Raw genomic sequence first — 13,522 nt, forward strand, 5'->3', positions numbered from 1 at the left:
TGCTTTGCACACTCTTGGCATTCTCTCGATGAGCTTCAAGAGGTAGTCACCTGAAATGGTTTTCCAACAGTCTTGAAGGAGTTCCCAGAGGTGTTTAGCACTTGTTGGCCCCTTTGCCTTCACTCTGCGGTCCATCTCATCCCAAACCATCTCGATTGGGTTCAGGTCCGGTGACTGTGGAGGCCAGGTCATCTGCCGCAGCACTCCATCACTCTCCTTCTTGGTCAAATAGCCCTTACACAGCCTGGAGGTGTGTTTGGGCTCATTGTCCTGTTGAAAAATAAATGATGGTCCACCTAAACGCAAACCGGATGGGATGGCATGTCACTGCAGGATGCTGTGGTAGCCATGCTGGTTCAGTGTGCCTTCAATTTTGAATAAATCCTCAACAGTGTCACCAGCAAAACACCCCCACACCATCACACCTCCTCCTCCATGCTTCACAGTGGGAACCAGGCATGTGGAATCCATCCGTTCACCTTTTCTGCGTCTCACAAAGGCACGGAGGTTGGAACCAAAGATCTCAAATTTGGACTCATCAGAGCAAAGCACAGATTTCCACTGGTCTAATGTCCATTCCTTGTGTTTCTTGGCCCAAACAAATCTCTTCTGCTTGTTGCCTCTCCTTAGCAGTGATTTCCTAGCAGCTATTTGACCATGAAGGCCTGATTGGCGCAGTCTCCTCTTAACAGTTGTTCTAGAGATGGGTCTGCTGCTAGAACTCTGTGTGCCATTTATCTGGTCTCTGATCTGAGCTGCTGTTAACTTGCGATTTCTGAGGCTGGTGACTCGGATGAACTTGTCCTCAGAAGCAGAGGTGACTCTTGGTCTTCCTTTCCTGGGTCGGTCCTCATGTGTGCCAGTTTCGTTGTAGCGCTTGATGGTTTTTGCGACTCCACTTGGGGACACATTTAAAGTTTTTGCAATTTTCCGGACTGACTGACCTTCATTTCTTAAAGTAATGATGGCCACTCGTTTTTCTTTAGTTAGCTGATTGGTTCTTGCCATAATATGAATTTTAACAGTTGTCCAATAGGGCTGTCGGCTGTGTAGTAACCTGACTTCTGCACAACACAACTGATGGTCCCAACCCCATTGATAAAGCAAGAAATTCCACTAATTAATGCAAAGAATGCCAAGAGTGTGCAAAGCAGTAATTAGAGCTAAGGGTGGTTATTTTGAAGAAACTAGAATATAAAACATGTTTTCAGTTATTTCACCTTTTTTTGTTAAGTACATAACTCCACATGTGTTCATTCATAGTTTTGATGCCTTCAGTGAGAATCTACAATGTAAATAGTCATGAAAATAAAGAAAATGCATTGAATGAGAAGGTGTGTCCAAACTTTTGGTCTGTACTGTATAATAACCTATATTGCACAGTATAGTCTATTGTTCACACTGGGATTCACATGCGAATGGTTGGAATACATGTGAAACCATTTCCTGTATTTCAAAATATTTTGTTGAACTCATCACATTATAGAGAGTGACTGGTCTGATTTCATTGTTTCAGGTTATGAGCTCTTCGCCTTCATCAGCCACATGGGAGCATCCACAATGTCTGGACATTACGTATGTCACATCAAGAAGGAGGGAAGGTCAGTCAAATCCTTGATTATGTAATACTTAATATTCAGTTTTATTTGTTGTGGTTCAGGGATGAGCCACATTGCTCATCAAAATAGAAGTATTGAGATTGTGTTGCATATTGTTTTGTTTTGCTCTTCACACTGTTTCCTGTCCTTGTAGAACAAGAAAGTGGGTTTTCTCAAAAATTAAATTATTGAAAAACTTTTGCTATTAAAAATCTGAGAGGAAATTATTCAGACTTGTCAGTCCATGTTTTTTATGTACTGAACTGAAAAACACTGATCCCAATTTTACTGTCCCTGGAGCAGTTAACTTTTGAAAGATGTGACGTCAAACTCCACATTTTGGCATTTCACACCGCTGAATTTAATGTTAGATATAAACTGATGTTTAATTTATCCTTCTCAAATATTCTTCCTTCCCTCCAGGTGGGTGATCTACAACGACCACAAAGTGTGTTTGTCAGAAAGGCCTCCAAAAGACTTGGGCTACATCTACTTTTACCATCGACTGTCTAGCAGTTAGACCAAGCTGGAGTCGCCCCGCCCCTCCACCCCCACCCCACCCCACCCTCCACCCTCCACCATGCAACCTTAGAGAACCGCAGCCTTGCAACCAGACGACTGGAAGACAAAAACAACAGCTCCAGTGGAAACGATGGAAATCACCTCTCTATGACCAGCCAACAGGAGAACTGCTCGCCTTATCATGATGTCACTGAGGAGCAAACCGGAGACGTTCAGCACGTCCAACTGTGGTTGGAAAGGGAAAGCAATGTGCTTTTGTGCATCTGTGTTATTATATTGTGCTTTAAATGTGTATTTCAGTGTTTTCTTTTGTCTCTACAGTGTAGGTACAGAGGGATGTGTGCAATTTCCATGACTGGAGTGCTGTATACACAGAATAATGTCACATATCAGATATTTTTGTTCCTTCTCTATGCCTTCAGCTACTGTGCCAGTCTTTTTCAAAAAAGGTACGTTTTGTAAATGTATTGTGAAGTGGCCGTGCTTCAATGCCAGCCCTGAAATGCTCTGAACTAAAAACTGCAACAACAACAAACAGGAGATTATTATGCTGCTGGTGGCTTTGCAGTTTACTGCGTGGCATTGAAATAAAAGAGAGTGTCCTTCATCCGCTGGGAAATTGAAAGGACATCAGGAATTGTAAACATGCTCTGTAGCAGGTTTTAGTCAGACATATGCAAGTTTCAGAATGAGGAAGAACACCAGGACAAAACAAACAAACAGAAAAAAAAAAAAAAACGCATCTGCTCGACTGTGATGGGCACTTAACATAGAAGCCTGTGAACAGGTGTGATGTAGACCAGAGACTAGTTAACTATCCCTAATAGGCTGAATAATGGGTCACGTCTGCCCACTCTGACCTGCAAATAACATGCAAGTTTGTGACTTTCAGTGAGCAACTTGCTGCGCCATGGCACTTTGTCATTGGCTCAGGTCCTTTCCACTTTCAAAAGTATTTTTTCCTTCCCTGAAAGCACTTTGAAACAAGAGATTATTTCATATGCCTTGCACCTGATGCAACAAATGTCAACTTTTTACTCAACTCATACGAGCAACTGAATGTGGTCGTCGAAATTTCACCTACACTAATGAGGACTCAGTCTATCCTTGAAGAGATTACGGTATTGCATATTAATAATGCTTAATACGAGGAGAGCTATATCTAATTTGAGCTGCCTATCCGTCATCAGCATACATACTTTATGTGGACGTTCTCAATCTTGCAGTAGTTTTTTTCCCCCCATTATTCTCAAAGTACAAAGTATTTGGTGGTATGCGGTATTTTTTTTTCAAATTCAGTTGGCCACATTTGGTTCTTTCACCACTCTTTCACATTAAGCGACCGTAAAGAAATGAATGTTCTCTAAGGTTAATTTGACATTTACAGATCTGTTACGTCCTGTATTTATGCACGTAAACATCTCTGAAGCAATACACTCTGAAGGCAGATCACTTCTCTAACATGGTAAAAGCTGTGCTTGGACCTATCTCCTCTCCTTGTGCTAACAGACGTGGTGCAGTGCTGAATGTATAACTTCATGGTGCTCACTGCAACCAAAGCCTGTTCCTCAGCTTTAACACTCAGAAACCACGTGAAACAACCAGACCTGGCCCGTTGGTGTTTTGGTCACTATCCTCTACTCGACTCTGTACTCTTCCTGCTCATCCGTTCAGTCACTGTGTTCCTCACAGGCAGGACAGGCTCAGCACCGACTGCATGTGCTTGTTTGTCAGCGACATCTAAACAGCTGAGCACACCCGGCTCTGTTTAACAGCTTACGAGCTCATTTTTTAAACGGAAATTGACTTGAATCTGGTTTCATTTGTTGCATCTCAACATAGCAGAGTGATATTACACAATGTAAATAACCATTTACTCTTCTTTTAAGAATACAGGGGCTAAATTTGGGTTCCCAAACTTAAGTGGTGCATTTTTAAAGGAGACTTATGCTGCAAAGGCCTTGACCTTAGACACTTCCTCTGTTTTAAGTTGATTTTTGAGTTACTAGCTCTCAAATTTGAGGAGAGGGCAGTCCTTTGACGTTCAACTGCTATGTCTTAGAAGGCTGAAAAAATTTAGAGATTATTTATTGTGCCTGTATTAATTAGAGAATTGTGAAAGAAAAAGCTGCTGGAACATGATCTTGAAAACTGTTTCAGCAGCATCAAGTAATGGTGATGATAATGTCATAGGAATGTGTTTCCCTTTATTTTGATGGCTAATAATCTTTATGGACAATACTATCACTGGAAACTTTCAGGAAGATATTTGTTGTACAGAGAGGAATAAAAAAGTTGGCATTCCCCTTTAACCGCCCCGTCCCGTGGAAAACTTTGTCATGTGGGAAGAGGACTGCACCTCTTAATTTCCCATCCTCATCACACACTACTTGATAAACTGCTGTCGTGTTCATTGCCTATGCAGTGGGGAATTCTCAAAGGTCTCTATGCAAGTCTTGTGTTTCTGCTCCTACACAAACAGATTTTCTCACAGAAACCAAATACGTAGAATGTATCCTCTCCTGCTCCACTTCAGGGTTTCTACTGCTCATTGTCAGTTGTGGGCGATGAACTTCTTACATCGCTTCTTACACTTTAGTGACAAGTGACTTCAAAGTTAGTTCTGTGCATTTCAGTTTGTTTCTCCCCCGTTTCTCCTGTTTAATTACTGTTGAATGAGCCCGGCGTTATCTGTTTGTCCTTTTTGTTTCCGCTTTCCCTCCATCTCGGTCTTTCCACTCTCTTTCTCTCTAAGTTGTGAAAGGTAATGGTTTCATTTGTGTCACAAAACGCCTTTCTACTGTCAGCATGTGCACTAAAAGTTGACATTTAGTCATTTGGATTGTACAATTGTACTTTTGTGAGTTGATTCTCTTTTTCATTAAACTAAATGTCTCGATGGTACTTCACCTGTTTTTACTCGATTTTGTTTCCTTTTTGCCTTTTTGCAAACAAGTTTGTGCCAATTCTGTAGTTTTCATTACATAGTTTTCCTGAAGGGTTATTTTAAGTTGACTTTTGTAATGTATGTATTTATCCAAATATTGCTTAGGATACAGTATTCTAATGATATATGTGAATACACTCATGATGAAAGTATTCCCAGTGGTACTGTTTACTTGCAATGTTTGAATAATTCAATAAACTACACCTTTGTTGAGACTTGGCACCAGAGGCTTCATTCAGATTGAACAAGAAAGTGGAGAAACGGACGTCCCAGCGTGGCTCTTTATTCTAGTGGCAAATAAAACACAGGAGTATAGAATATATAACCAGTTTATTTTAAAAGATTACTTTCATATTGTATGCTTCAAAGGTGCTAATGCTTGTCTTTCTGAGTATACAGGGAGAGTAATATGCATTATAGGTGTTTCAGTAAACTAATAATTACAGTATATAAAGTATATAATTTCTAAGTTCATTCTTTGCATCAAAATATTTTATTCATACATGTAAGTTGGATAGATAAATAAACCAGAATTAACAGCTTTTGTACACATGGTGGATTAGAGGAGTGGGTGCTGAAAAAGAATGTATTGTACACAAGATACATTGATGGTACTTAACATAAACCACAGCCTTTGAGCCATTTATTAACTATAAATACTTTATAGAGCATAGTAACTTGATTATTGATGCATAAAGTTTAAGTACATCTAATTGTTCTGCCTGCTTTCATAAAACACTTTGAAATGCTTTATAAAGACTTATATATAAGGACATGTATAAATGGTTTGATGCACATTAATATCCATGGACTTATCTTTTTTAACTTATGAGGTATTTTGTGATACATCCGTTCAGAATGGACAAGGCCTTATAATTATGAAATGTTAATAGAAACTTTACAAATGCGTGCATAACAATATATACATCTTTACATTCTTTTAAAGGAATACTGCAATGTTTTGGGGCAAAATACCCTTTCTCTGACTTACCAGAACAGAGACTAGATGTTCAATACCATTTTCACCTCTGTACATCCAGTGGTTTGGTTCCTATGGGTAACATTTTATGTTAGCTTAGCATAAAGACTTGAAGTCTATAGGAGTCATTAGCCTAGCTCTATCAAAGTGAAAAAATAAACCTTACAGCGACTCAGAGGTTGTCTTATTTACACAGTATATTGTGTATATCTGAAATACACATCTTGGTATTTGGGGAAAAAAAGCGCTAGACGGAAGGATAAATGTGTAAAGTGGTTATAGTTTTTTTTTTTTTTTTTTTTTTTTTTTTCACAATTCCAAGACATGTATATCATACACATAATATACTGTGTAAATAAGACCAGCTCTGCATCACTGTAAGATTTATTTTTTCACTTTGACTGAGCCAGGCTAGTGACTCCCATAGACTTCAAGTCTTTATGCTAAGCTAACACAAAATGCTACCCACAGCAACTGACCCAGGGGACGTACAGAGGTGAAAATGTCATCGACCATGTTCTCTCAGTCTTGGTATTCTGCACAAAACACTGGAGAATTCCTTTAAGAACATAATCATGTTTCATGCTCTGTAAAGCATTTAACTACAAAGTGGCTTCACAGGTTGGGATTGCTGCCAAGTATTATCAATATGTTTATAATCATAAGTCATAGGTCACAGGTACAAACCTACTGCAGAGGATGGCCATGATCAACCCAGCTGTAGCAATGTCGTCAAGCTCACTCAGGTTATCATGATGTTTGGAGGAGTTAAGTGCAGTGACTTTACACTGATTTCTCTGCTTGGGCTGTGCGCACATGCTCTGGCTTTGCGAGGAAAAGCATCTTGTGCACAATATATACTGAATATATACACACCACTTCTGTCAAGGTTGCAGATTTTGAAAGTGCATTGTAGAAATATTGCAAGGAAACAATAAGAGTATTTCATTTTCTACATTGGAGGGAGCGAAAGAAAGCATTTCCATGAATTTCATGCATAAAAATGAAAAATGGCATTCGAAATTAAGCACAAGAGGATCTAGCATGCGATCAGCCTCGGTGATGTCTTCAGGATCATGCGTCTAGCTAGGTCGTCTCACCTGAGAAGGTACAGTAGTAGGTTCTAGAAAAGGGAATTTTGTCATCAGGCATCCTATCTCAAAGCACTGCAATTATAGTACACACAGTAGTATTGTAGAGTTAGCCAGCAATTTAAAAACAACCTTTTAAAAAAATATCTTTTTAAATTTTCTACATAACTACAGTATCTTCATCTCAAATGCAAAAAAGCAAAGGCCTACAACCTCATAAGAAAATTAGAGTTATTTTGGAAATCACAAATTACCAGACATCATATTTTGAGCTTTTTGTTCTACAGTTTGCTGTTAACATTTAAGACAAGTGGGAGGAGGGGGAGTAGAGCACATGTAATATTTGCAAATGGAAGAATACTGGCCCAAACAATGTCTCCCATGTCTATGCTCTCAAGCATCTTTCAGGGATTTATTAGAAGTGGATTTGGTCAGCGGCTTATGAAGAGGAAATAGTTGACTAAGATGGAAAGCTCGCCTTGGACTTGTGGAGAATCTAATCCGTTACAAATGAAACACTCATGGCATGGGTGCCCGGCACTCCGGCCCGGGATGCCTTCACAAGGCAGTGTTAGCACGCACACCAAAACTGACTGTGGTGGATGCCAGTGGAGGAAAATACTTGGCAAAAACAGACATGGCTGCACGGATGTAAAACAAATCATGTATGTACTCACTTGATGATAATAAAGTCCAGGCGTCATGTATTGTTCCTGTTATCAGGTCAGATAACAAAATAAAGGCAGCTGTACTGTCAAACAATAGCTTTAAAATCCTGAATAAACTTGCACAGCCTCGTCTGTTTTGGCCCAGTTGCCTTTGCCATTGTGCAGTCCGCTGACAGTGAAAGGCTTCGCAGGCTGGCCCCAGTGCAGATTGTTAGTGGCATGCACATATGTGCTGTGTCTTAGTGGGCGCCGCTGGCTCCTTGATCTATTAAACATTACGGTCGGCCACAGAGACTCTGTGCCAAGGACTTTAAGTATCTGACTGCATTAGCCACTGTGCTGTTTCAATCTGAAACACTCATCTGATAGGTTGTTTTTACAATCTTACCCATGATTAACTTGATAAGCTGTTCCATAATATTTTCAGTCTTCATGTTCACCACACTAGTGGGACGAGTCTCCTCAGAAGGGCAGAAAGAGTGCATCAGAGGGGGGTTTGGAAGTGTGTACATGCACCGGACCGGAGAAATAAAACAAATGTCTGACAGCATGCCATGATGTATGGCAGTGAATTTGGTGAGGTCCAAGACAGTGCCACAGCAATAGGGCTATAAAGCACGAAAGCTACACTTAAGGTGGATGGCAGTTTTTGTGTGTGTGTGTGTGCGCCCCTGCTTTTGCAGAATCATGGGCCATTAACTATTTCTCTCTTGACAAATAACACTCGTTTTTTGTTCTTCCATAGTTTTCTAAAAAAACACTTTTCTTGTAGAAACCATGATATCAAAGCTGTACAGTTTGGAAGATGAATGGCCCTGGTACTGGTCTCTGCTAGACCCTGATAGCATTCTTTCAGGACACAGAAACAGCACTTCCTTTTGGTCCATTGAGTCGGACGGGGCGAATTGACAATTCAGAATGGAAACATAAAACATGACCTTTGCATAGGATCTTAGAATAAACCCTACTTTCTCCATCCAGAATGTGGACCTGCCAGCTCAACACCACGGTGCAGTGCTAGAGTACAGTGGATAATCTATCATTTATTCTCTGTTGCATGGCTGAGAACGGTGACATTCATTTCCCAGAGTGACTTTCAAACTAGCAACAGTGACGCTAATGGACTGCAGAGGCTGTGAACCAAGAAGCACATTTAAAGAGAAAGCACTGCTCTTGAGGTTGTGCAGAGGAATTATCTGGAATTTGATATTTCAGACAATCATTCTCGTCATTTGGTCTCAAAATAATAATAATAAAAAATGTAGATGTAAGCTTCAACTTCCTCTCATTCTGTTATCATGATGTCACTTAACGTTTGCCAGTGGTAAAACAGTAAGGTCTGTCCTAACCTTAGAACCGTGACGGTTGAGGAGAATGGAGTGAAATAAATATTTGAGTTTTAGTGCCTGTGAAGGTGCAGCAAAGATACAAACGACTGTACTAGAAAATGTCCTAAGCTCCTTCATGGGCCTTGGCTTGCAGCTCCACATCCTTTATCTGTAATGTCACATGTGAGGTAATGCAATTGCAGAAAAATGATAACAGTGTGATGCTGAAATCATAAAAGAACTGCTTTGAAAGTCGTGCCCGATATTACACATGAAAGAAAGATTGTTAGACTTGTATTGATAAGACATGTTTTTATGTAGAATTTTTTGAAAGTTTCAATAGAGCGATGAAGTTTTTTACTGACCCATGTGGCCCAGCTCTTGTGTGCATTTCTCCAACCATTGAGGATAAAGGGAATAGAGAGAAGAAGTGAAGCGAGGAGCCAAGACCAACAACAAAATACTTAGTGGTTCAGAGAGCCTTCAAGTTCAGAAGACGCCAGTTATTCAAAGAAATCAAAAACCAGTCTGAAAATGGCTTAGCATTTTGTTGCCATAAAAATAGTGTAAATAAATATTGTTGTTCGCATGCATTTGAGTAAGGCTTTACAACCTGGCTTGCACATTCCACTTGGTTTGAGGAAGTTATCTGTATGTTTGAAGTGCAAAGGGAAAACTTCTAAAAGTATGTTAATTTCCAACAGGAATCCGTTTATGAAAATGCTTATTCATGCAGTGTTATTATTCCTCATCGAAAGAGGATGAAAACAAGCCAGGAACAGAATTTGGAGTTCCAGGTCATACGGTGTAGTCTTTGTCGTTTGCTCACTAAATCCTTCCCTTAGGATGGTGAGACAGTCTTGAGTCTTTGAAAGTAATTGGATAATGAAACCTTTCTCTTTTTTTTCAAATCCTCATCTCTTCTCTGCAAACGGCATCTAAGGGTTTCTCTGTGAGAAGCTCTGCCTGCCTGTCTGCCTGTCTCTCTCCTGGCTCAGCTCTGTTCCACTGGATGAGTCAGTTTTTAATTGATGTGTTCTCTAAGGCATTGCTCGTACAATCTTTGCCCGTCCTTGTGCTCTTCAGGGAAATCACATATTGCAGTGCAAATCCATCACAAAGCAGTCACTTCAAGCACTTGCAGAACCTGTCCTCAGAGCTGCTCCGAGGTACCTGGTGGGGAGGGGGCGGGGTGGGGCGGGGCAACTTTGACTGCTGTAGTTAATTTTAACGTGCAAAGAAAGCACTTTATGTCTCTAACATTAGACTCGGTTCATTCTGGTGTGGACGCTTTGGGCTCTTGGCTGTTTGGGAGCGGGCTGGAGATCAGGACAGTGGGGAGACATCACTGTCTCATCGCCCACCCCAACTCCTCATATGTCTAGGTTGAAGGCCCGCATGAGAAGATCCAGGTCGCCGATATTTGCAGCCTGGAAGAGTTCGGGCTGGTCCATCATGGACAGAGCTATCCTCAGAGCGGCCCAGATGTTTCCAGACATCACCTGGTGGGACAGCTGGTGACTCCGGCTTTTCCGCTGCAGGCTCAAGGCGGTCAGGAAGTTACTGGCTGCCTCTCTGAGGGACCAAAACAAACTCCAGTCACTTTTATTTGGAAAAGCAAATTGGGGTAATAGTAGAGAATGTCATAACTCCTGGTTTGTTCGATTAATTGCAAACTTGTGATGTGCGATTGTGTTTAAAGAGTTACTAAACCCCAAATCTAAATCTGTGTGAAGCCTGACCTCTAGTGGTGAAAAGTAGCATGCCTGGTGTTTGGTGGCAGATGATGTCAGCGCTTAGTGAGAAAAAACAGATGGTAGCATCAGCTGCCAGCAAAGACCAGGCACCCTACTTTTCACCATTAGAGGTCAGGCTTCACACAGATTTGGGTTTGGGGTTTAGTTACTCTTTTGTCAGGGTTCTACTTATATAGTGGTATTTGCATTTTTTCAGGTTTGGGTCACCACTAAAAATCATGTTGTTTAGTAGGCCAGGGGCACCATCTATTTTGGAGAAGATCAGTCCCAGTGAAGCACTTGTTCTCACAACAAGGAAGGAGCTGAAGGTCAGAGGTAGAGTAGCAAATACAACTATATGGGTAAGGACACGTATGAATTTAAACACTGTTTAAATTAAAGACTGGTGACTTACATTTTGTTTCTGGTGCTATTTTTCTACAGCTAATGTTTCTATTTTCGATTTTACTGTGTTTTAGGCTGAGATTTTCTTTCATTACTTGTGCATATACGACTAAAATCCATGATACCTCGTCATTTACCACTTTCACCCCTTCTGACTCCTCTTCAAGGATACCACCCTAAAACACTCTACCTTACTGGAGTTTACAAGAGCTTTGTCCCAGGGTCTCCTACAGCCCCAGGCAAGCAGTCACCTACCTGTGTGCCCCCAGGTTGATACAGCTGATGCCCAGGTTGTAGCGGGACCTGATAAACCCCGGCTGGAGCTCCAGGGCTCGGGTGTAGGCCTCCACTGCCTCTTCGCTCCTGTCCCCATTTGCCAGTGTGGCCCCCAGCCGGTTCCACAACAAGTAGTCCTGCAAGGAGGCAGAGTGGAGGGTTGGGGGGGAGGTGAACACTGCCAGAGGGTGAACGGCCTCTCCTCTACCTCCTCTACCTACACTTGATTGTGCTACTAGAAAAAAAAACCTTTACCTAACACTTCTTACATAAACTGTCTGACACAGGAATATTATATCTTATATATTGTTGTAGTTTTGACCCCTTCCTCTGCTGTTGCAACATATATAGAAACCCTGAACAAACAGTCAGCAGTGCCGCTTACGCAGAAGTTATGAGATGAACAATCTGGGCCACTACTCAACAGTCGGCCTTGTATCCGCGGTGACACCATGACAAAGCAATTTTTAAAAGAGCAAGCAATAATTTTCTATCTTCTGGATGCACAAATTACTGGGAAGTGCTCCGGAGCACTGCCGCTCCCCGTAATAAACTAACCTAACAATTGGAAGGATCATTTGAGGAGAGCTCAGTTACATCACACAGGGTGTCCTTGGCTGTGTTTCCCACCTGGAGATAGACAGGCACATACAGAGGTCATGGTCTGCTACAGTATAGGGAGCCTTCATCTTCAGCTAAGCCTAGCAGCAGGCTATCATTATCTCCCTTTGTGTTCAGAGCTATTTTTCCAGCAGGGGAGCAGATATTACCAAGTCAAATGTGGGGGGGTTGGATTTACCAGTGAGTAATATGCCTACTGGCCTGGGACAGTGCTGGAAGGATACAGACTGATTTGCATGAAGGAGGTACAGCAGCGGAAGAAGAGGAAATCTGTGATTCTGTTTATGAGTGTGTGTGCATATTGATGTACAGTAGGTGCGCAGGTTTGTGTGTGTTCAGTGTGTGCCTGTTTCAGTCTATGTGCATTCACACAAGTACGCGTACATGCAAGCTTTTGCGAGATCACGTGCGACAGTGCCAGTCAAGAGTTCATCAGGCCAGATAGCGCAGAGCCATGCTTCAGATATTAGTGTGACAGTCTGACGTGCCTCGCTGCATCTGCTTGCATGAGCTTTCCCTTGAGAACGCCTTCTCTCTGTGTGCTTCAGGGCTTCGTGGCTGCTCTGTGCGTGTTGGCATGGGAGGAGTTGGTGTGTGTCAGATCAGGGGTTTTGTGTGTGTCCATATGTGTGCGTGTTTTTAGCAGATTTTAGTCATGCCTTCCTCAGAGGCAGCGCCACTGCTGCCAACTTGGCAACTTTGTCGCTGGATTTAGCCACTTCTCAGACCCCCTTGGTGACTCGCGACAAATTTAGCAGCTTTTTCGGAAAATGGGGAACAATGTTAATATGTTGATCCCAAGGCATTTGGTGACAAATCTGCATGGCTGATGGTGATTTGTGCTACTTGAGTGTCTAGTCTAAGAAGGGCTGATAATCACAGCACTTCCCATATACAGTGTAGCCCACTCCTGCAGTGAGAGCAGGGACTGTGGCAAATACTGTATACTAACCCTCTGAATCCCAGGGGCTTGTGGGCAGGCTTTTATTTTGAAAGGTTTAATTTCACCTTAACAAAATTCACTTTATTTCTTTTCATTTATTCATTTATTTATTTGGGAGGGTGTTGTTTTATTTTATTTTATTTTATATGTATGCATATATTTTGGGGGTAATTTTACAGTACATAATCAAATAAATTTACTCAGGTTTCAAAGGATCACTATCAAAATGACCATGCAAAGCCATCTGACACCTCACAACAACTTTTTACTGATAGCAGCCAATATGTACTTTGCTTGGAAAGAGTCTGCTTTGATGAGAGACACACAGGACAGGAGGAGGACCTGTCCAAGTAGAAACCTGAACTTTACTTTCCCAAAATAACAAAAATTGAGAAATACTTTTTTTCA

The 13,522-nt window shown here is 41.4% G+C and overlaps 2 protein-coding genes across 9 annotated transcripts in view; one reads left to right on the forward strand and one right to left on the reverse strand.

Annotated features, from left to right (window-relative positions):
* usp13 (ubiquitin specific peptidase 13) overlaps positions 1-2,919 on the forward strand; it is a 32,118-nt gene extending 29,199 nt beyond the window's left edge. For all 6 annotated transcript variants that reach the window (XM_030050225.1, XM_030050226.1, XM_030050227.1 and 3 more), the window contains 2 exons: positions 1,517-1,601; positions 2,022-2,919. In XM_030050225.1, coding sequence (XP_029906085.1) covers positions 1,517-1,601; positions 2,022-2,118 — 182 coding nt within the window. In that variant the 3' untranslated portion in view covers positions 2,119-2,919. The remainder of the gene's footprint in view (positions 1-1,516; positions 1,602-2,021) is intronic.
* Positions 2,920-6,312: 3,393 nt separating this feature from the next.
* The window catches only part of pex5la (peroxisomal biogenesis factor 5-like a), a 56,611-nt gene continuing 49,401 nt past the window's right edge, over positions 6,313-13,522 (reverse strand). For all 3 annotated transcript variants that reach the window (XM_030050273.1, XM_030050272.1, XM_030050274.1), the window contains 2 exons: positions 11,530-11,687; positions 6,313-10,708 (listed from right to left, as the gene is read on the reverse strand). In XM_030050273.1, the coding sequence (XP_029906133.1) occupies positions 10,507-10,708; positions 11,530-11,687 (360 nt within the window). In that variant the 3' untranslated portion in view covers positions 6,313-10,506. The remainder of the gene's footprint in view (positions 10,709-11,529; positions 11,688-13,522) is intronic.

Source organism: Myripristis murdjan, chromosome 4, assembly GCF_902150065.1.
Source record: "Myripristis murdjan chromosome 4, fMyrMur1.1, whole genome shotgun sequence".
Lineage (NCBI taxonomy): Eukaryota > Metazoa > Chordata > Actinopteri > Holocentriformes > Holocentridae > Myripristis > Myripristis murdjan.